Source organism: Oryx dammah, unplaced genomic scaffold, assembly GCF_014754425.2.
Source record: "Oryx dammah isolate SB20612 unplaced genomic scaffold, SCBI_Odam_1.1 HiC_scaffold_25, whole genome shotgun sequence".
NCBI lineage: Eukaryota > Metazoa > Chordata > Mammalia > Artiodactyla > Bovidae > Oryx > Oryx dammah.
The window spans coordinates 100,045,331-100,068,132 of NW_024070209.1; the positions used below are offsets into that span (position 1 = coordinate 100,045,331).

The 22,802-nt window shown below is 54.2% G+C and overlaps 1 protein-coding gene across 1 annotated transcript in view; it reads left to right on the top strand.

Annotated features, from left to right (window-relative positions):
• Window positions 1-22,802, top strand: part of LAMC3 (laminin subunit gamma 3) — a 66,962-nt gene that overhangs the window by 28,163 nt on the left and 15,997 nt on the right. Inside the window, exons 8-20 of the mRNA XM_040225405.1 lie at window positions 3,016-3,152; window positions 5,615-5,728; window positions 6,946-7,138; window positions 7,313-7,431; window positions 9,893-10,111; window positions 11,855-12,043; window positions 15,611-15,856; window positions 16,785-16,938; window positions 17,594-17,736; window positions 18,200-18,378; window positions 19,771-19,912; window positions 21,141-21,346; window positions 21,873-21,949. Of these exons, the coding sequence (XP_040081339.1) occupies window positions 3,016-3,152; window positions 5,615-5,728; window positions 6,946-7,138; window positions 7,313-7,431; window positions 9,893-10,111; window positions 11,855-12,043; window positions 15,611-15,856; window positions 16,785-16,938; window positions 17,594-17,736; window positions 18,200-18,378; window positions 19,771-19,912; window positions 21,141-21,346; window positions 21,873-21,949 (2,118 nt within the window). The remainder of the gene's footprint in view (window positions 1-3,015; window positions 3,153-5,614; window positions 5,729-6,945; window positions 7,139-7,312; window positions 7,432-9,892; window positions 10,112-11,854; window positions 12,044-15,610; window positions 15,857-16,784; window positions 16,939-17,593; window positions 17,737-18,199; window positions 18,379-19,770; window positions 19,913-21,140; window positions 21,347-21,872; window positions 21,950-22,802) is intronic.

Genomic DNA, 22,802 nt, shown 5'->3' on the forward strand with positions numbered 1-22,802 from the left:
GGGGCAGACATTACTAATGGAGCACCACCACAACCCTCCCATCCCACACCCAGGGCAGACATCACTAATGGAGCACAGCAATCTTCACTGCAAGCTCTACTGTTACCTTAGAACCCTTCTCTATGCCCTGCTCCAAGAAGCTCCAACCAGCTGAGCTGAGACTCAAGCTTGTTTGCCATCTTTGCCATCCTGTCGTGGTACAAATGGAGCCCCTAAAGCTCAATGAGGCAGAAGGGCTTTTCCCTAAGCTTCCTGCTCAGGTGCTCCGGGGCCTCCTAGCCCCAGCAGTGGGCTGGCAGACAGATGTGGGTTTATGTTCTTGGGCATCTTCGTCTCCTCTTCCTGGCTTCGTCTCTGACCTCTGAAGCCCTTGCGGCCAGCGTGGGGCATGCCAGGGCCTCTTTGATCCTCTGGCCAAGGAGTATGTGGGGAAACCTGGCCCAGCAGTACATTGTGGACTCCACTATTGCCAGATCATGTTGTTCCTCTCCTGGGTCAGGAAGACGCCCAGCCTTGACTCTCATCTTGGGCAGCCCCAGGCCTCTTCCTCACATTGTCTGTGTGTGGCTTGTGGGTCCTGGAGTGGGAGATGGACACCCTCCTGGGTCTTCCTCCCACAAAACCTCTCAAGTTGAAGAGACAAGTGGAGGTGGGGGGCTAGATCCCACTAACTCTATTCTACTGCCTCTACCTTGAGGAGGTTCGCCTCTCAGCCTCTCTTTACCCATCTGTGAAGTGGGAGGACTGGGTGACAGGTTTGTTGGGGCAGCCCAGCATTGAGGTAACTGGCAGATTCTCATGAATCAGATTCCTCCACCTGGGTTGGTCTGAATGGAGTTTCTGGGCAACCCCCCCCCCAACATTGTGCAAACCAGGAATCTGCATTTGTAAAAGGCATCTGCAGGGCTCATTGGGAAAATGGCTGATTCTGAGGCTGGGGTTGAGAAAATACAAGATGAGCCTGAAGCATTTTGTAGAAAGCAGAGAAGTGCTTAAAAACAAAACCAGACAAAAACAAACCCCCAAAAGACCCAAACCAGGACAGGGGCCTGTGTCAAAAGGACATGAACGCCAACCTGAAAGAGTTCCCAAAGCTGGAACAAAATAAATAATAACAATATTGGATTATAACCCAAGAATAAAATAAATATCCATAAGTCCACACTGACATAAACAGATGCCTGAATAAATAAATACACGGGGACAAATCCTCCTTGCACAAGAATTCCACAGAAGAATTAGAAATGGAGAAGGAACAAGGGGAATACAGAATCACAGTTAGAATATCAGAGTAACAGTCACTGTAGGCCGGAGCCGCTGATAAATGCTGAAATTCGTGGGCAGAACTTGAAGGAGAAACAGGATATATGCCTAGCCCTCAAACATCTCCCTCAAAAAATTTACCGGTGACTGGGACTTCCCTGAATATCCAGTGGTTAAGACTTCGAGTTTCCACAATACGGGGCGTGGATTGGATCCCTGGTTGGGGAACTAAGATCCCTCATACCCTGTGCCCCCCCAAAAATTTTTACTACCTACTCTAGTGGTTTTACCATAGGTCCACAATTCTTTGATTATTTCCCCCTCCCAGAGGTGGAGCTTAATTCCCTTCCTCTTGAGTCTGGGATGGATTTCGTGACTTGCTTTTGACAACTAAAATATGGCAGTTTTGCAGTGGAGGAACCTGGTGGCCAGCGCCTTAACCAAGTGGTGAAGGTTAACATCCCCAGTGATGTCATACATGACCAGGACATCACAGGGGTATCAGTTACCCCAGTAAGATGAGACAGGAAGGGCACTTTCTCCCCCGAAACCCTTGGCCCCAGTCTGATTATGAAAAACCTCAAGTAAACCCAAACGGAGGGCATGCTACAAAGTACTTAACCAGTACTATCAAAAGTATCAAAGAAAGACCTACGAGCAATTACAGATAGAGATTAAAGATACAGTGAAATGCAACACCACGCCCTGGATCAGATCCTGAAGCAGAAGACAGACATTTGTGGGGAGAGGGGGAGAAATCCTAATAATGTGTGCTGCTGCTAAGTCACGTCAGTCGTGTCCGACTCTGTGTGACCCCATAGATGGCAGCCCACCAGGCTCCCCCATCCCTGGGATTCTCCAGGCAAGAACACTAGAGTGGGTTGCCATTTCCTTCTCCAGTGCAGGAAAGTGAAAATAATGTGTAGGGTTCAGTAAATAACATTCAGTTCAGTTCAGTTCAGTTCAGTCGCTCAGTCGTGTCTGACTCTTTGCGACCCCATGAATCGCAGCACACCAGGCCTCCCTGTCCATCACCAGCTCCCAGAGTTCACTCAGATTCATGCCCATCAAGTCAGTGATGCCATCCAGCCATCTCATCCTCAGTCGTCCCCTTCTCCTCCTGCCCCCAATCCCTCCCAGCGTCAGAGTCTTTTCCAATGTCAACTTTTTGCATGAGGTGGCCAAAGTACTGGAGTTTCAGCTTTAGCATCATTCCTTCCAAAGAAATCCCAGGGTTGATCTCCTTCACAATGGACTGGTTGGATCTCCTTGGAGTCCAAGGGACTCTCAAGAGTCTTCTCCAACACCACAGTTCAAAAGCAATTCTTCGGCGCTCAGCCTTCTTCACAGTCCACCTCTCACATCCATACATGACCACAGGAAAAAACCATAGCCTTGACTAGACAGACCTTAGTCAGCAAAGTAATGTCTCTGCTTTTGGATATGCGTCTAGGTTGGTCATAACTTTTCTTCCAAGGAGTAAGCGTCTCTTAATTTCAGGGCCGCGTTAATCAGTGTTAAATTTTTGGTTTTGATGGCGCACCCTGGTGAGGTCGGACGTTACAATTAGGAAAAGCTGGGTAAAGATGCCATGGGAACTGTGTCGGTCATGTTTGCAACCCTTCTCTAAATTTGAAATTAAAGAAAATTCCCCAGTGACTGCGGGCTGCAGTTGGTCTAGCTGGGCTTCCTGTACACAGCCAGTTCACCGGCGCCCGGGGGCGTGTCCCGCCTCCCTTGCCTCCCTTGCAGATGTCGTCCGGGCACGTTTAACCTGCAGCCCCACAACCCCGCCGGCTGCAGCAGCTGCTTCTGCTATGGCCACTCCAAGGTGTGCACGGCCGCTGCCCGGTTCCGGGAGCACCACATCCTCTCCGACTTCCGCCAGGGTAAGAAGTGGTCCCCGCAGCCGCCTCCGAGGGCTCTGCTCCCAGCCCAGGTGGGATGGGCAGGCCTGCTCTGGGGACATCCAGTGATGAGGGGGGGTGGAAAGGAGGGGCAGCCTCAGGCCCCAGCCCCGGCGCCTCCCACAGGCCCGCACAGTGGCCATGGTCCTCTGTGCCCTTCTGCACCCCCAGCACCTTCCTGCGCCCCGGCTCCCTTCCAGTCCTTGCCTGCTCCCTCAGTCTCCAGTAGCAGCAGGGGAGGGGGTGGGTATATGGCAGCCTCTGGAATCTGAGGGGGGTTTTCATTTCCTCCTCGGACCCCTTGGCGTATCCTAGTGCTGGGGATCCAGGCTTGGTCCCCTGGCCTCCATTTATTGAGCACTTGCTGTATGCTTGACACCCTGCTGAGCTCATTATGTGCATAGAACCTGAGGGATTCCCTGGCAGGTAGATACTCTCATTCCCATTTTACAGATGGGGCAACTGAGACCCAGAAAAGGGAGGTAACATAGCTTAGCTGTTGGCACCCTAGGTTCATCAGCTCCTGAGTTTTGCTCTTCATGGCTGTGCACGGCCTTCTTTCTGAGTCCAGGGTCCAGGGTCCTCAGTTCCAGGTGGCTCTTTAGAGCAGGAAAGCAGTGGAGCTCTGAACTCTGCCAAACATCATAGCCTGAGTGGGTCCCAGCCATGACCCACTGAACCTCCTTCACCAACCCCACCTCCAGCATCTCGTCCTCAGGGCAGGTTCTGGGGCACCCCAGATGCAGGGGGCAGTGCGCCCTCTGCTGGACTGAGAGGGGCTTGGAATGGGGACAGCCCTGTGGTCACCTGGCCCGGAGTCAAGGATGTCAGCATCAGACGGAACTCGTCTTAAAAATCCTAGGAGAGCATCGTGATCTGTCCTCACTTGGCCCTGGGTTTGACGATTCAGTCTCAGCATCCCATGTGACCTCACAAACACCCTCAGCCAGCAGTTCTCAGACTTCTGGATCTCTGGATCCCTTTATGGTCTTGAAAATCAGAGAAAATCTCAAAGTCCTTTTGTTTATGTGGGTTGTGTTTTCTGTATTAGACATTAGAACAGTAATTTTAAAGTATCTGTGCATCAATTCATTTACAAATGACTATAGAAAACTTATAACAAAAAAAATAACTTCCGCCTGTGAAAAATAACTTTTTAAAACACAAAAAATTTGGGGACATCCCTGGTGGTCCAGCAGGTAGAACTCTGCACTTCCGCTGCAGAGGCTGAAGGTATGATCCATGGTTGGAAAAGTGAGATTCCATATGCCATCGTGGCGTGGCCAAAATTTAAAAAAAAAAAAAGACAAAAAACTTTGAGAAGAGTGGTGCTACTCATTTTACATTTTTTGCACCTCTCTTTAAGCTTTGGCTTAATAGAAGTTAGCTGATTCTTACCACGGCTTCTGCCATTTAGTCTGTTGTGATATCACACATCTTGTAGCTCCTGGAAAGTTCTCAGCGTGAGAAAGAGGATGAAAAATGCAAATGACATTTTAATGTTACTAAAAAGATCGTTTGACCTCATGGACTCCCCTGAAAGAGTCTTAGGGATCTCTCAGGGTGTTCAGACAAACTTTGAGAACTGCTACTGGGGCCATAAGTACTTCATTGCCCTCCTTTTGCATATGAGAACCTAGCCTCAGAGAGGTTAAGAAACTTGCCCAGGGTCACACAGCCAGCACCGAGGAGCTCTGGACTTCCCCTTTCTGACCTCTCTCCCTTTCTTCTTCCCTCCCTCCTCACCCCTTGGGAGCCCCAGGTCTCCACCCTATTCTCCAGCTGTCTTCTGGAGAGTCTCCTCTGGAGGCCACTTGCTCTGTGCCTGACTGCTTGGCGAACTGCTGGGGTCAGGGGAGGGAAGTGGACTGAACTGGGACTGGGTTCCCACCCCCGCCTGGCCACTTCCTAACCAGGGGGCTTCCTTGGGTGCAGTGAGGTTCGTGGCACGCACACTTGGAAGGACAGGGGTGGTGAGGTCACAGGCAAGGGAATTCCCTGAAGACCAGAAAACCAGATCAAGCCCAGTCTCATTAGAGACGGCCCATCATGGGGTCCTGGGGCCATGTCCTCGTATGTGCTCAAAGTATGGGGCAGGGCGGGCTCAGAGGTCAGCCATGACCTTGCCCCAGCAGGGGCGACTTCCTGAAGCTTCTAGCTTCTCTCGGGGCCCCGTCCCATCCCACGATCCCTCCCTGATCTGGGCTGGGGCTCCAAGCTGCCTAGGTCTGGGCACAGAGCGAGGTCCTGGCCGGCTCCCCTCCCCACCTGACCTGTCTCTAGAACAGTCTCTCCCTCTCTGGGTCCTGTTGTTTCAGGCAGCACTCATGCCTCTGGGGGTTGTCCTTGGGACCCAGGGAAGGGTGTGAAGTGGGAGGGGGCAGAGGGGGCAGAGGTCACCCTCCAGTACCTCATGGGGGGGCGTGTGTGTATTTGCTGTCCAGGAGCCGAGGGCTGGCGGGCCCGAAGCGTGGGGGACCCAGGACATCCTGCACGATGGAGCCCAGGGGGCCTCCTCCTGGATCCAGAGGACGAGGAGGCAGAACTCACAGCACCAGGTACCCGCTGGTACAGGCGGGGCGGGGCTGCCCATGTACCTGCCCTGTGACCGCTGTCACAAAGTGCCACCAACCCAGTGGCTAAAAATGTGTTCCGTTAGTGTTCTGGAGGTCAGAAGCGTGAAATGAACTTGCTGGGCTGAAATCAAAATGTGGTCTAGCTGTGTTCCTCCTAGAGCTTCTGGGAAAGAGTCCCTTCCCTGGCCTTTTCCAGCTTCTCAAGGTGGCCCGCACCCCTCTGCTCATGGCCCCTTCCTCCTTGAGGGCAGAGGCCTGAAAGAATGATGGGGTGTCTACTGGTCCCCTTTCCTTCTGAGCTGTGATTTTCCGCTTAAGTGAAAGTAAAAGTTGCTCAGTTGTGTCCAACTCTCTGTGATCCCGTGGACTATATTTAAGCACTTGACGACAGAGTCAGAAGGCTAGGTGGGGGCCCCTTGGTCCTTGGCTAGAAGCAAGTTCTGATTCCCATGGAAAATGTGGCCGGTGGGGCCATCAGCCCCCCAGCTTAGTCACACATGTAGCCCTCTTACCTGGGACTTGCTGGAGCCTCACTGAACGCCCACATATGCAGGTCCCTGAGGACTCTGAGCTCATGGGGCGCCTGGCATCGTGAGTGCTACGTGAACGGGCAGACAGGTGCCACTAGACATCCGGTATCTCCACCACCAGGCATACTGACTCTCCTCTGCTCCCACACGGACTCTGTTGTCCCATGGCACGTCACTTCCAAAAGCCAAGTTTCAAGACAAAAGTCTTAAGAATGTCAAGATAGGGTAACCAACAAGGACCTACTGAACAGCCCACGGCGCTCTGCTCAGTGTTATGTGGCAGCCTGGATGGGAGGGGGGTTTGGGGGAGAATGGATAGGTGTGTGTGTGGTTGAGTCCCTTTGCTGTCTCTGCTGAAACTATCACAACATTGTTAATCAGCTATGCTCCAATATAAAATAAGTTTAACAAAAAAAATGAGTATCAAGATAGTGACAGCAGAGATTGAACTGGGTGGGGACCCCCGGTGATTGGCAGGGTCACATGCCCTTGAAGCCAGCTCTGGCTGCAGAGATGCGGGCAGGCCACCCTCAGGATCTTCTGTGCAGGGTCCCTTTGAGTTTGTAGTTTTATCTTTTGAGAGTTTAATTGCCAATAAACATCAATATAGACATTTAAAATCCAGCTAATTAAGTGAAGACTATCAAAGCCTTCTTCTCTTGTCTTCAGAGAAGTTTCTGGGAGATCAGCGATTCAGCTACGGGCAGCCCCTCACACTGACCTTCCAGGTCCCCCCTGGGGGCTCCCCACTCTCCACGCAGCTGAGGCTGGAAGGGGCGGGCCTGGCTCTGACTCTGCGGCATTCCGACTCACCCCACACCCCGGACTCTGGTCAGGCCGGGGAGGTACGGCTGAAATTCCTGTAAGTGTCCTGCTGTGTCCTGAGTGATGGGGCCGGGTGGTTGGGGTGGGCCCTGAGATCCAGGCACATCCGTTCCCCTGCGGTCTGGGGGCTCCTGCCAGGGGGTTCTTGACAGCACTGGCCCCTCTCATGACCCCCGGCCTCAGGATCTGCTTTGACCCTTCCCCCGGCCAGGCTGCAGGAGGCCTCCGAGGACGTGGACCCTCCGCTGCCCCCCTTCCACTTCCAGCGGGTGCTCGCCAACCTGACTGCTCTGCGCATCTGGACCAGTGGCCACAGCACCAGCTCTTCCGGTCAGTAATGACCAGGACACTCCCCAGTCCCCAAACCAGCGAGGCCCCCCGGGGGCTCTTTCATCATAGCCTTATGGAGTCTTCACAGCTGGAGGTTATCGTCCCCGCTTTAGCACAAAGGGGTCTGAGGCTCAGAGAGATCGAGACACTTGCCCAAGGTCATATAACCAGTAAGGGCAGCAGGAGTGGATGCTGAGGACAGAGGCAGGGGCTGGACAGGTGAGGAGGCTGAAGATGGACAGCTCTAAGGGACACAAAGAAACCAAGAGCCTGACGTGGTCACACCAGGGTGGAATCCACCCCTGACAGGAGGCTGGACCCTGGAGGGCTCTTCGATGATGGGGATCGCAGGGGCCAGGCTGGGATTCCCCAAGGGGTCAGCTCCCCTGCTGGTCGTTAGAGGTGTTGCACCTAGAGAAAGCCTAGTTTCCAAAACCTCTTAACCAGCCTGCTGAGTCATCACAGCCTCAAGCCTTCTTTCTCACCACCTCTCATCCTGGTCACTGGGTGATCGCCTTGGTGGTCCTCTCACTGTCCCTGGTTCCTCTCTCTTTCCTAGTGTACTTTCTCTCCTCCTCCCCCCACCCCGTTCCTATATGTGCCTAGACCAGGCATCCTCCATATCCATTTTTAGGACAGATCTGTGGCTCAATGATAAAGGGATCCACCTGCCAATGCAGGGTCAGGAAGATCCCCTGGAGGAGGAAATGACAGCCCACTTCAGTATTCTTGCGTGGAGAATCCCATGGACAGAGAAGCCTGGAGGGCTACAGTCCAAGGGGTCACAAAGAGTCAGACATGACTGACTAGCTGAGCACACACACACGCACCCCTTTACTATCTAGAAATTCACAGATATTATAATCTGCTGCTGCCAAGTCGCATCAGTCGTGTCCAACTCTGTGCAACCCCACCAGGCTCCCTCGTCCCTGGGATTCTCCAGGCAAGAACACTGGAGTGGGTTGCCATTTCCTTCTCCAATGCATGAAAGTGAAAAGTAAAAGTGAAGTCGCTCAGTCATGTCCGACTCTTAGCAACCCCATGGACTGCAGCCTACCATGCTCCTCCATCCATGGGATTTTCCAGGCAAGAGTACTGGAGTGGGTCGCCAGTGCCTTCTCCGATATTATCACCTACCTAGACACAATTTTAAAAAACCAATATAATATGCTAACTGTAATACACAATAAATAAAAAGTGAATGATATTTAGAAATAACCATATGGGGACTTCCCTGGTGGTCCAGTGGCTAAGACTTCATGTTCCCAACGCAGGGGACTCAGGTTCAATCCCTGGTCAGAGAACTAGATCCCACATGCTGCAAATGAGAGTTCACGTGCCACAACTAAAAAGCCCACATACTGCAACAAAGAGCTGTGTGTGTGTGTCAGTCGCTGTGTGTGTGTGTCAGTCACTGTGTGTGTGTGTGTCAGTCACTTTGTGTGTGTGTCAGTCGCTGTGTGTGTGTGTGTGTGATAGTCACTCAGTCGTGTCCGACTCTTTGCGACCCTATGGACTGTAGCCCACCAGGCCCCTCTGTCCATAGGATTTCCTAGGCAAGAATACTGGAGTGGGTTGTCATTTTCTCCTCCAGGGGATCTTCCTGACCCGGGGATCGAGCCCGGGTCTGCTGTATTGCAGGTGGATTCTTTACCATCTGAGCTACCAGGGAAGCTTCAGATAAAGGTCTTTTATCCTCATGCAAGCATGTCTTCAGGTCAGATTCCTCAAAATGGAAATGTGAGGTCAAAGAGTGTATGTTTTCTGTTTTAACGCATGCTGCCAAATTTTGCTTCAGCAAGGCTGTACCTATCTATATTTTGATGCCAAGGGTCCACTCTCCTTGTCTATTTGCCTGCTCAGTGTTGACAGATAGTTTTTCTATTTTGCCCCAAGTTTCAAGTAGTTTTCTGTGGGAAAGTTGGTCTAATAGGAGCTACTCCTGTATTACGAGAGGCTCCCAATTCATCTTCATACATCCCCACGTGTGAGTTCCCCAAGCCCCCATCCTCCACCATCACTACTCTGGAAAATGCTCACCAAGCTGAGGGTTGTGAGCAATATCAGTGTTTATATGTACATATTTATTTGTTTGGCTGTTTATTTATTTATTTGGGTCTTAGTTGCAGCATGTGGGATCTAGTTCCCTGACTAGGGATCGAACTTGGGGCCCCTGTATTAGGAGCACAGAGTCTTAGCCACTAAACCACCAGGGAAGTCCCGTAAATGTATGTATCTTTAATAACCAGTGAGAGTTAAGCTTCTTCTTGTAAAATTCCCAGCCATATATATTTCTCCTTCTGAAAGTTACCAATTTTTCCTTTGCCCTTTGTCCTTTTTTTAAAATTGCAATTGACCCATGGACTGCCTTTGTGTCTGCCTTTGTGTTACACAGGTGAGTAGGAAGGTTTGGGGGAGAAACACGTGCATGGAGCTGTCTCCTTCTTGTCTCTCTCTGCAGGTCCTGTGCTGCTGACTGAGGTCCGGCTCACATCCGCCCAGCGGGGGCTGTCCCCACCAGCCTCCTGGGTGGAGACTTGTTCGTGTCCCCAGGGCTACACCGGCCAGTTCTGTGAGTCCTGCGCTCCAGGATACAAGAGGGACATGCCCCTTGGGGGTCCCTATGCCGGCTGCGTTCCCTGCACCTGTAACCAGCATGGCACCTGTGACCCCAGCACGGGTAAGTCTCCCTGCACCTCCGCCTCCCCCAGGCCACCTGGGCTACACCCAGAGCAGCGAGAAGGGCGCTGACCTGCACGGGGCCAGCTGCGTGCGTGTGAGTGATCACTGATACTGATAGGATGGTGTCCTCAAGTTCCTCCATGTGCTAGGCACCGTTTTATAAGCTGTATCATAGGATCCTGCAAAAAGCCCTGGAGGTGCCAGGACCCTTCCAGTCCCATGTTACAGGTGTGTGACCGAAAGTGCAGGGAGGCATCTTGGCCAGTAGGTGGCAGAGCTGCTCCTCTCTCAGGTCACTGCCAGCGACGGTCACCCCCACTTGCAGCAGAGGAAAGCCCAGCGGGGAGACCACGGGCCCTGGGCCGGACTGGGCCTGGACACTAGCCTCTCACACGGGAGGTGGGAGGGCCGGCGCCCTGCTGCTCTTCTGCAGCTTCTAGGGTCTCTGCAAAGGGAAATGCCTTTTCCCCGCTGTCAAAGGACAGTAGCCTGGGAATCAGCAGGCCGGCCGGGGTCGGGGAGCACCCACAGCACGAGGGGCTCCTTCCTTCTGGTGCCCAGGCAGGCATCACTAATCAACCAGATGGAGTCTCATGATCCTTCCATGCCGGGCTCTGGGAGGGTCATCGCATGAGATGGGACTGGTTTGTTGTCCCTTAGAGCCCCTTGCCTTGGAACAACTTCCAGCTCCGTTTGGGCAGGTCTTCATCTGTAAGGGGGCTGGGGCACAGCGGTCCCTGCTGCCCTTCCTGGGCAGACGGAGTAGTGAGTGGTTGGGTGCTGGGCAGAGACAGAGACCATGGAAAGCACCCCCCGGGTGCCCCCCGTGCTTGCTTGTCCACCCCGGGTCCTCTCTCTTTCCTCCTGTTCACCCGAGTCCTTGATGAGTGCTGCTGGGGGGCGCCTCTGGGAAGGGGTGGTCTTGCTTAACTCCTTCTTAGCCAGGCTCCTCCCTTAGTCCCTGGCAGTGGCTCTGAGCAGACTCTAGACGCCATGGGGCTAGAGAAGGGGGGTTGCAGTTTCCCCCTCGTTAGAAATCAGTGGGCAGGAATTCCCTGGGGGTCCAGCGGTTAAGACTCCACCCCTCTACTGCAGGGAGCATGGGTTTCATCCCTGGTTGGGGAGCTGAAGATCCGTCATAAATAGATAAATAGAAGCCAGTGGGCAGGGAGGGGAGTTCCATTCTATGAGACCAAGAAAGCTTCTGGAAGCCCACAGACCCCCTAAATGGGTTTCCTCACATTAAGGCCGGAACCCTGGGTCTGTGTCACTGTCCCTGAGCTTAAGAGGGCTTGGAGGCTTCAATTTACAGAATAAAACAAAGAGACCACTGAGGAGAAGGAATACTAGAAGCAAACGCTAGCAGTATCGTCAGCCGGTTCAGGTGTAGGTTTTGGGTTATCAAATAATAGTGATGCCAGTAATAATCGTGTGCCAGAGGCTGTGCATGGCTGCACTGAATCGTGATGAAAACCTGTTGCGATCAGAGTCATGTGCGCCCATTTTGCAGGTGAGGAGGTTGAGGCCCAGGGATGCCCAGCTTCACATGGTCAGTAAGTGGTGGATGTGAACCCAGGTGGATGCTTCATCCCTGGGCCATGCTGCCTGCACCGTGGAAGAGGCCGCACCCCAGTTCCCACCCCAGGACATGCTCGGTGGCCCCCGTGCAGCAGCCTGCCCCCTGTCTTGAGCAGGGTCTGGGTTCAGGCGGTGGTGACCAGGTGCTTGTCTCACCCCTCAGGGATCTGCCTGTGCGGCCACCACACCGAGGGCCCGTCCTGTGAGCGCTGCTTGCCAGGTTTCTACGGCAACCCCTTCACAGGCCAGGCCAACGACTGCCAGCCCTGCCCGTGCCCTGGACAATCGGCCTGCACGACCATCCCAGAGAGCGGAGAAGTGGTGTGTACCCACTGCCCGCCGAGCCAGAGAGGTGAGTGCCCGGGGACCCTGCCTCTGCCAAAGCTCCAGTCCTGGGTCCACAGATGAGGAGCCTCGCTGAGGGGTGTCAGGCCTGACCTTTGGGAATTCTGAGTCTCATAGTCTGATAGCCAGGGCCGTGGGCTGCTGAGGGTTCACTGAGCCTATCCAGGTGGGAGTTTGGAAATCGTCGTGTCCAGCCCTGCCCCAACCCACAGAGCCTGGGTTGGTAGTTTAAGACGGAGCTCTGGAATCCGTATTCCTGTCATGTTCCTGGGTTATTCTTTTACATAGTTTGGGTGGAAAACCTCTGATTGAACTTTCAGCTTTTAAAAAATGTCGCCATGGGAATTCCCTGCCGGTCCAGTAGTTAGGACTCGGAGCTCTCAGTGCTGTGGGTGGGCCTGGGATCAATCCCTGGTCAGGGAACTAAGATCCCACAAGCCGTGTGGTGTGGCCAAAAAAGCAAACACAGAAACAAATAAATAATTAAAAAATGTCACCAGGTAATGTGTGATGCAAAACTCCCCCTGTCCCCAGTTGACTCCCTGTTCCTCATTCCTGCTCCAGGAAGCAGAGTCATCCTAGACAGCTGATCGTTTTAAAAAAAGAGAAAAGCACACAAGAGCTTTATTGAGATATTATTCATACACCCCCTGACTCACCCATTTAAAGTGTGCACTTCAATGAGTTTTTTTATATTTGCAATTACTGATTTTTTTTTTTTTTTAGTTTTAGCAAAATACACATAACTTGCCGTTTTGACCATTGTTAAGGGTACAATTCAGGGGCCTTAAGTACATTCCCGGTGTTATGTAACCATCGCCGCTATCCACCCACAGAATTTTTTATCATCCTAAATAGAAACTTCCAACCCATTAAATGATTATCTCATAGTTCCCCCCGCCCCATCCTCTGGCACCCACCGTCCTAGTTTCTGTCTCTCTGAATGTGAATATCCCGGGTGCCTCAGGTAGGTGGACTCTGACGATATTTGTCCTCTTGTGTCTGGTTTGTTTCCCTTGGCATAACGTGCCCATGATCTCAGATACCTGGTTCTACATTTGGGACCACTCTGAAAGCCGCTCCCTTGGGACTCCCCTGGCGGCCGGTGGTTAGTACTGCACGCTTCCAATGCAGGGGTTGCACGCTCGATCCCCGGTCAAGGAGGTTCTGCATGCCATGTAGTGTGGCAAAAAAAAATCCTGAAAGCAGCTTCCTGACAACTAGCAGGTTGGGGAGGTGCTCCAGAGCAGGGGTCCCCAGGAACTGCGGGAGTGAGGTCCCACCTCAGGACCCTGCCCCCCACCATCACGCTGCCCCTGTGTTTCCACAACCTTCCCCACATTCCCTGGCTCCCCACCTGTGGTTACCCCCAGTCTACAACTCAAGGGGACTCCACTCAGTGAGAGAGGGCAGACAGAGGAGTTACCCAAGGGAGGACTTCCGGGGAGGAGGGCACTGCTGTGTGCAGGAGGAGCCCTGGGAAGGAGGCGAGGGTGGACATTAGGGCCTTGTGCCAGCTCACGTCTTTATCACGCCAGCATCCTTCAGGTCTCGCCAGAGCTCAGCACACAGGGGGCTCACCCACGCAGTCTGATCTAGGACTGACCGCGGTCAAGTCCTGAGCCTTGTCTGCCACGCTTGCCTACCACCCTGACCTCTCGCAGCTGCGTCCTGCTGGGGAACTGTCCTCACCCGGTCCTGGGTGGACGGCAAGTTAACTGCAGGGACCACATTCTTCATCACTGACTTCAGTCTCCCCCTTGGCCATCTCACTCCATCTCTGTTTCAAGGTCTCAAAGCCAGACCCTAGCCTCTACCTTCTGACCTCCATTCAGATTTTTCTTTTCCTTCCTTTTCTCTCTTTTGTCTCCTCCTCCTTAGTCATCCCCCTCTCCATGTTCAAGGTTGCCTGCCTTTCATCGCATTAACTTGATTTCCACCTTAGTGATGAACTTTGAGGATGTCAGGAGCCCACAGCTGTTTTTCACGACAGTAGCTACTTTTTAGATTATAAATTAAGTAATATTCATTGATGAGTAAATTGTTGGGAAAAGTGTAAAGGAACGTGAGTGCCTACAGGCACGAAGATCATTTAAGATGCCCTTCATCCCACCACCCCCAGGTCCCCCCATTGTCTGTTTCATGCAGATATGCACAGAGAGGTAGGCATGTTTACCAAGAACAGGCTGATACTGCATGAAGCCCGTGGAACAAGGATGGCCCCTGATCTGTGTTCAGAGTGGACTTCCCAGGCCATGAGCCTCCAGAAGCCTCCTCACACACTGTCTTTTCTGAGACTCACAGTAACCCTATGGCTGGAAGATGAAGCCACAGCACCAGATCAAACCCAGGAAGCAGGGCAGGAGTAGGAAATAGAGAGTCCAGAGGGAGTTCAGAAGCCATGAGAAGCAGAACAGGCAAAGGGGCCAGAAACCACAAGGAAAAAGCAACCCCGGCTGAGGGAGAGAGATGGCGGAGGAGATGGTGACAAGGAGGGTGGCGGTCATGTTGAAGATGGAGACAAGGAAGATGACGCCAAAGAGAGGGATGAGCAACATAAGGATGAAGATAATGAAGACCATCAAATTGATGCTAATGATGAAGGTGGAGATGGTGATAAAGGTGTCGATAACGAAGATGCTGACTGATGATGGAGAGCGATGCTCAAGGTCATGAGGAAGATAAGGGTCAAGATGATGATCGTAGCAATGAGAATGATGGATGAAAATGATGGCAGAGGTGACGTCTGCAGAGCTTCCTCGGCGGCTCAGTGGTAAAGAATTCACCTACCAATGCAGGAGACGTGAGTTCAAGAAGCTCCCGCATGGTGTGCAGCAGCTAAGCCCGGGTGCCCCGACTACTGAGCCCGTGCTCTAGAGCCCATCGGCCGCAACTACCGAAGCCCACGCACCTTGGAGCTCTGCTCTGCAGCCGGAGAAGCCCCAGCCGCGAGAAGCCCTCGCTCTGCAATAAGAGAGGAGGTCCCACTCTCCTCAGCTAGAGAGAGCCCCGCGGGCAGCCGCGAGGACCCAGCACGACCATAAACGAATAATGCTAAATCAGCCATGGGCGAGAAATCAACCAGACCCCGCATCATCCGGCCGCCACTCACCTCTGCAGACAAAGGTCGTGATGACGATAATGACTATGTGAGGAAGTGGATGGTCAAGGCGCTGATGAAGAGAATGGTGAATGAGGGCATGATGGCTAGGAGGGTGATGATGGTGAATGGGTGATACCAGCCACTGCTGCTGACCGTGAACCACGTGCCAGTACCTGGGCTTAGTGCTTTGCTTGCCTCAAGGGTCCTTTGAGGTCGCTGCCTTTATAGTCTCCGCTCTGTAGACATGGAGTCCAAGTTCAGCAAGGCCCAGCAGCTTGCTTAAGACCACACGGCCAGCTGATGGCCTGACTGGGCCCTGGCCCCAGGTCAGCCTGACCCCAGAGCCCGTGTTCCACTCCACCAGGAGCCTTGCAGGAGCTCTCTTGGTTCCCACCCACCCTCACCCCTCATGGACCCAGCAGGCCAGGCCCCTCGTTCCTGCTCCTCCACACAAGCCTTCTTCTTTCCCAGGGCGGCGCTGTGAGATCTGTGATGATGGCTTTTTTGGGGACCCACTGGGGCTCTCTGGGCGCCCCCAGCCCTGCCAACCATGTCAGTGCAGTGGAAATGTGGACCCCAACGCTGTGGGCAACTGTGACCCCCTGTCTGGCCACTGCCTGCGATGCCTGCACAACACGACCGGTGTCCACTGTGGGCACTGTCGGGAAGGCTTCTACGGGAGTGCCCTGGCCCCTCGGCCCGCAGACAAATGCGCGCGTGAGTACCAGCCTCCCAGGCCCACAGGGCAGGGCAGGGCGGGCTCCTTCTCCACCAGATCCAGCCGGCTGTTCTGCAAGGCTCCTGTGCAGCCTTAGGCAGGTTGCTCACCTTCTCTGTTGCCTTGTCGAGAAAGTATAAGGGTTTGTTTCTTCTCCGAGGTTCTTTCAGCTTCGGGATCTGATCAGCTCTGACCTTGTGATTTTCTTTGTTTGTGTTTTTCCTGGCCGGATGATTTAGCACTGATCTCATGCTCTGCTGTTGGCACCTGGGACTGTCCCAGATGGCCTGTGGCCCTCATCATTTTGTCCCGCCCCAGGAAATGGCAATCCACTCCAGCACTCTTGCCTGGAAAATCCCATGGACGGAGGAGCCTGATAGGCTACAGTCTATGGGGTCGCAAAGAGTCGGACACGACTGAGCGACTTCACTTCACTTCACTTCACTGGGCTTCCAAGATGCTCAGCCCTCCGGGCCTTCGAGGCGTGCACCAGCCTGTGGGAGGCTTCCAGGAGTGTCCCAGGGAAAAGCTCAGCATTTGCCCCCCTACTCCATGCGGCCCCTGTTGGCCTCTTATTTTTAGGGGGGCCCAGGAGAGCAGTCAAGTGACCCAAAACAGTGGGAGCCGGGTCTGCCCCTGACCCCCCCAACTGAGTTTCTGGCCTTCTCTGCAGCCTTGTAGGGGGCTCAGAAGGGCCACCCGCCACCACGGCCATCTGACCTGTCTCTCTAAGGACATAGAAAATGGGCTAAGACTAGCGCCCAGCCCTGGAGCCTTTCTTCAGAGACCGCTCAGGAGTCTGAGCTGAATGGGAGTTATCTCCCTGGGCTCCCCACCTTCTCTGCCTCTCCAGGACCCCCTCGAGGTAGAACAGGTGATCTGCGGGGTGCCCTGACACCCTTTCCTTCCCCTACTCCCATCCCCCAGCCTGCAGCTGCAACCCGGAGGGCTCAGTCAGTGAGCAGAGATCCTGCGACCCAGCGACCGGCCAGTGCTCCTGCCAGCCCCACGTGACCGGACGGGACTGCGGCCACTGCAGCCCGGGCTTCTACGACCTCCAGCCCGGCAGGGGCTGCCGGCGGTGAGTGGGGCGCGGCCGGGGTGCCCTTCCCCTGGTGGTCCCCCCAGGACGGAAGAAGCCACCAGGGAGCCTCCAAGCCCACTGCCAGGTGCTCTACACTGACAGGGGACAAGGGGACGGTCCCTCGGGGTCAGATTCACCGCCCTGCCAACCCAGGACGCAGGCCAGGAGCAGCCGTGAGGGATGTCCAGGCGGGCGGGAGCTGGTTCGGTCTCTGCTTCCCTCCTCGGTGACTCGGTCACTCCGTGAGCTTTGCGGCCACAGCAGCAACTTAGATAACGTCTTTAGGGAGCAGCGGAGGACTCCGGGGACATGCCCCGTGAAACAGATCGGTTTCTTTCTGAGCAGACTGTCTCTCATGCTTTCAATATGCCAATTGCCTTGTGATTTCCAACTGAAAGGTAGAGTCCAAGATGTATATTTGAATATGTCCCCATACCCTCTTCTGGAGGAGGAGGGGGAGAATTTTGTGAGACTGTGCCTCCTTGGCTACAGCTTAGAGGAGGCTGCTGGACATGTTCCCACACAGAGATGGGACCTCGTCCACAGAAGGCAAGGTCCCGAGGCCCCGCGCCAGCCTGAGATGACAGAGGCAGGGCTGGGAACGGCCCAGAGCTCGTCCCAGACCTGGGTTCCTTCCCTTCCCTTATTGTAGCTGCAAGTGCCACCCTTGGGGCTCCCGGGAGGACCATTGCCACCCCAAGACTGGGCAATGCCCCTGCCGTCCAGGCGTCGAGGGCCAGACCTGTGACCGATGCCAGCTGGGTTTCTTTGGCTTTTCCGTCAAGGGCTGCCGCGGTAAGGAAGCCGGGTCCTTCCCTGGCTGCCCGGAGACGGAGGCTTCTAGGAAAGAGGATCAGTGGGGGGATGGCCGAGCAGCAGGAGGGAGACAGATCGGATAAGGGGCAGGTCTTCTTGGAGTAACTGTGGGAACATGGAGTGAATGAACAGAGCAGAGGAGGGGCACGGGATCTAATCCTAGATGCTACTACTGACCTCCTGAGTGCCTGGGGCCATCAGATCACCTCTCTGGGCCTCACTTATATGTGGACTGCATGGCCATCCTAAACCTGCCTGGTCCTCAGATCCCGGGGACACTGAAATAACTCAGGGTCTTGGTCATCGCCTCCAACCTTCTGAATCAGTCTCCTGGGAATGACCCAGGAAGGTACTTGAGCTGCCCACGGGGATCGGGAGCATCTGGGGGTTCTGCTGTGGGGTGGCCATCAGGGCGCCCAGTGCCATCTGCACACCCCCCCAGACTGCAGGTGCTCCCCGCTGGGTGCCACCTCGCCCCAGTGCCACGAGAACAGCACATGTGTGTGCAAGCCTGGCTTCGTGGGCTACAAGTGTGACTGCTGCCAGGACAACTTCTTCCTCACGGCCAGCGGCACACAGTGCCAGGAGTGCCCGTCCTGCTACGCCCTGGTGAAGGAGGAGGTGAGCCCTCCCTGTCTAGACCCTGCCCAGGCCGGCTGTACCTTCTGTTCATTTCATGCCCCCAGCGAGCACCTGCTCTGTGCTGGCTGCCGGGAAGTACCCACTTATCCTGAGCCCTTGGTCTTTTGGGGACCACCGGCCACCTTCTTCTTGTGCCCATCCAGCCATCTGGCTCAGCTCTCCCCTCTACCCCTTCCTGGCTCCTGAGTGGACAAGAGAAAAATGGCCCCAGCCTTGTGTCCTTCCCCACTACCCGGCCGAGGTCTCACACTTACTCGCATTCTGTGAGGATGAGGACACAGGTGGCTCTCTGTGGGGAGGGTCAGGGGGAGGGCGATGCTCCTGCTGGAACACAAGTAGAACCTCAAGCAGGGAGATGATGTGGAGCAGGGGTCAGGAACATGACCTCTGGACCCCAGGAGCATGACCCCCCAGCCCCATTAGTTGTCACGTGTCCAGGCAGGTGACAGCCTTGGTAAGCTTCAGTGGGTCTGTCTGACTCCAAAATGGAGATAGTTCAGACCTGTGACCCCTTTCCTGAAATCAGTGAGGGCAGCTTTTGGAATGATGGTTCTGTAGAAAGATAGGATGGTGTATGACGGATATTGGGTACCACTCCCGGCAGTGCCTGGGCCAGCTGCCCTAATCAAGCCCGTTGACACATCTGCAGGAACACAGGTGAATATTCACACCAAGAGGGTGGATAAAGATCACAGGTAGCCTTGTTCAGGATATTCACACCAAGAAGGGAATAAAGAACTTAGCCTTGTTCTAAGTGAATTCAGGGATTTTTTTAAAAAACCTGATTTTGCCATCCTATGCGGAATGGAAATCTTTGAGGATTTTCAGAGCATTTTGGACTTCAGAAGCAAGGAGAGAGCTTGGGACCTGTATCCCTCACCCCTTAGGGTGGTTAAAAGGTGAACGTGAGCTGGCGTGTGGCTGGTGGTCACTCACACCTGGTTCCTAGTGAGTGCTCCATAAATGCATTTATTGTTCATATGACTGAAAGAACGGGGCTAGGAGATGGAGCAGAGCACTGTTACTCCGTCTGCAAGGATTGCGTTTCTGCTCCATGCCAAGTACTGGGAACATGGCAGGCCTGACGGAAATCCTCCTGAGGCTTCCCTTCCCATCCCCCCTCAGCAGGGCAGAGGTGTGATTGGCTGAATGCCAGTAGGTACCATGGGTGTAGGAAGGGTCAGCTCCAAGGATGAGGGAGGGTACAGCAGGTCCTCAGAGGTCCAGTGTATCCTTTGCTTTAAGGCCTAGATTAGGATTGGAGAAGGCAACACTTGCGGGGACAGCAGGCCAGGCAGAAACCAGCAGAGGTGTCCAAGCAGGACTTCAGGCCACCAGCCTCACACACCCTTCCCTCCCTGACCCTTCCAGGCTGCCAAGCTGAAGGCCAGGCTGACCCTGATGGAGGGATGGCTGCAAGGGTCTGACTGCGGCAGGCCCTGGGAACCACTGGACATTTTACAGGGAGAGGCCCCACGGGGGGATGTCTACCAGGACCCCCACCTGCTGCAAGGTACAGCGGGAGAGCAAGGTGGGAGACTGGGAGGCCAGGGAGGGGGCTGGCTGGTCAGATGACCACTGTGGAGCCCCTCGGTCTGGCCTCAGGATGTTTCAAGGGCTCTGGGCTCACCCCTAGGAGAACTCGCTTGCTGGTAGAGCATGTCTGACTTCCCCAGCTGGGTGAGCTCCTCCTACCCTGCAGTCCCACCCCCACGGACCTCTCTTTCAGTATCCCTTGCCCTGTTGTACTTTGCAGCTTTGTTAAGATCAGTCTCTGACTACAGCCTCAGTCCCCATGTCCCCTGCACCACCTAGACTATTCCGGTAAGCTCAGTGAGGGCAGGAGCTGGGTTCATTCACTGAGTCAGTCACTCACCGAATGAACGTCGAGGCGCTGTCCCAGGTGCTGAACAGGTAAAGTTCCTGCTGTCTTAACTGTTGGCCATTTTGCTCACTGCTGTATCCCCAGCATAGAAAAGTGAAAGTGAAGTCACTTAGTCGTGTCCAACTCTTTGTGACCCTATGGACTGCAGCCTAGCAGGCTCCTCGGTCCATGGGATTTTCCAGGCAAGAGTTCTGGAGTGGGTTGCTATTTCCTTCTCCAGGGGATCTTCCCGACCCAGGGATTGAACCCGGGTCTCCCGCATTGTAGGCAGACCCTTTACCATCTGAGGCACCAGCACAGAAAGTGAATGGCAAATAGGAAACAAGACTGTCATTAAGTCGAGGTGTGGCCCTGGGACACTGATGGGGGCGTCAAAAGCCAGTTGGTTATTTTGTCAAGTTTTATGTTCACAAGCGCCTGTACTCCTGCAGCAGCCACAGGTGAGCTGAGCACCGGTTTGCAAGATGCACAAAATAGGGAGCTATCAGACGCTGTGCATTAAATGCCCACTCTGAGCCACGCCCTGGATTACAGAGCTGACTTGGGGAGGGTTTCCTGCTCTCTTAGGTTCAAGAAGCGCTCACAGTGGCTCTAGGAGGCCTGGCTTCCTTCCAGTCCTTTGCCTGTGGCTCACTTCCTGCATGGGGGACCTTGGGTCATGACCTGCCATCTCTGGGCCTCAGCTTTTGCATCTGTAAAATGGGGGAGGCTCTTCCTTCAGAGCCAGTCCTCAGGCCTGGTCGGGGAGTCAAGCTGTGCCCAGGGGTAGAGGCCACAGTTGGGGCACCTTGAGGCTGTGGGCTTTACTGTGAAATCTCAACTGCTCTGTGACCCCTGGGCTGGGGGCTTTCTGCAGGAGCCCAGGAAACCTTCTTGGAGCAGATGACAGGCCTCCAGGGTGCTGTGAAGGCTGCCCGGGAGCAGCTGCAGGCGCTGGGCAGGAGTGCCCGCTGTGCCCAGGCTGGAGCAGAGAAGACCTGCGTCCAGCTGGCGGACCTAGCGGCAGCGCTGGAGTCCTCGGAAGAGGAGATTCTGCATGCGGCCACCATCCTCGCATCTCTGGTACCCTAGGGGACTCCCTCCCCGATCCCTCCCCCTGACTGAGCCTGGGGCATGTCCCTGCTTTGGGAGGCTCAGTTTTCTCATCTGCAGAATAGCGGGTCACACAGTGGCTCCTCTGCCCATTAAGTGAGATGATGTTTGCAAAGCATGAGGCATATTCCAAGTAGACAGTGAATGCCCAGCCAGTGGCAGGCATCGTTACTGTTATTTCCAAGCCCTAGGGCTCCGCCCACTGGGTGCTGACTTTGCAGCTGGCTCTGAGCATTTATACGTTAAATATAAATTGGAGAAGGAAATGGCAACCCACTCTAGTATTCTTGCCTGGAGAATCCCATGGACGGAGGAGCTTGGTGGGCTATAGTCCACGGGTCGCAAAGAGTCGGACACGATTGAGCGACTTCACTTTCACTGAGCATTTATACATTAAGTGGCGTGGCCCAGTTCTGCCAATAACTGAGCCAGGTACAGCCCTGAACCTTCAGGGATGGGCCATCAGCTCCCTCTGACTTCCTTCTTTCCTCTAAAGGTGATTCCTCAGGAAGGGCTTGGCCAACCTGCCAACTGGAGCCAGCCGGCCACAGAGGCACATGCCCTTGCCAGGAGGTGAGCCCCTAGGCCCCGGGAGCTTGGTGAGGTTGTTATGCCCAAGTTGCGAAATCTCCCAATGACCACCAGGGAGCCGATATCTGATGCAAAAGCAAGAGAGTTTTTATTACCAAGCTCGAGCTGGGGCTCCCACCATTACCAACGCAGCGGCTAAGGAGAGGAGCCTCGAACTCTGGGTTACATTGCTTATATAGGGTATTCTCGCGCGAAAAATTCGAAAAACGGGAGTTTCCGGGTTGGGAGACATCTAATTAGTTACCTTCTGTGGAAGGGTTAGGTGTTGGGTTCTGATCAGTTTTCATTTCCCGGGCTGGCCACGGGTTCTTATTGGTTCCCATTTCCCGGGCTTAATTCGAAAGTCCTGAACGTAAAGTCAGGAGATCCTGATCTGGGATCTGATTGGCTCGAAGGTGGTGGGGTGAGGTCAGGGGATTTCCAAAGACTCTTTCCTCAGAACTCTAAAATGGAGTCTTTTTTTTTTTTTTTTTTTTTGGCAAAATGGAGTGGCTTAGGCTCTTCAAGGTCCTGTCCACAGAACCAGGAAGGGAGACCAGCCCTTCTCCTGAGGGCTTCCAGGGTCGGGGCCAGCCCAGCTGAGGTGTCCCCACCCCGAGAAGGTGGAACTATTGAGTACAGGGCTGTATGGTGGGACAGAGCTGTGCAGGATGCTCACAGCATCTCTGAGCCCAGAGACATGGGGGTGGAGTGTGGGTGGAGCTGCTGTATTGAGATGTAAGCCATGCAAGTCACCGGTTTAAACTGAACAGTTCAATGGTGTTCAGTATATTCACAGAATCATGCTATTATACCATCCCCACAGTCAGTTTTAGAACACTTTTGTCACCCCCCC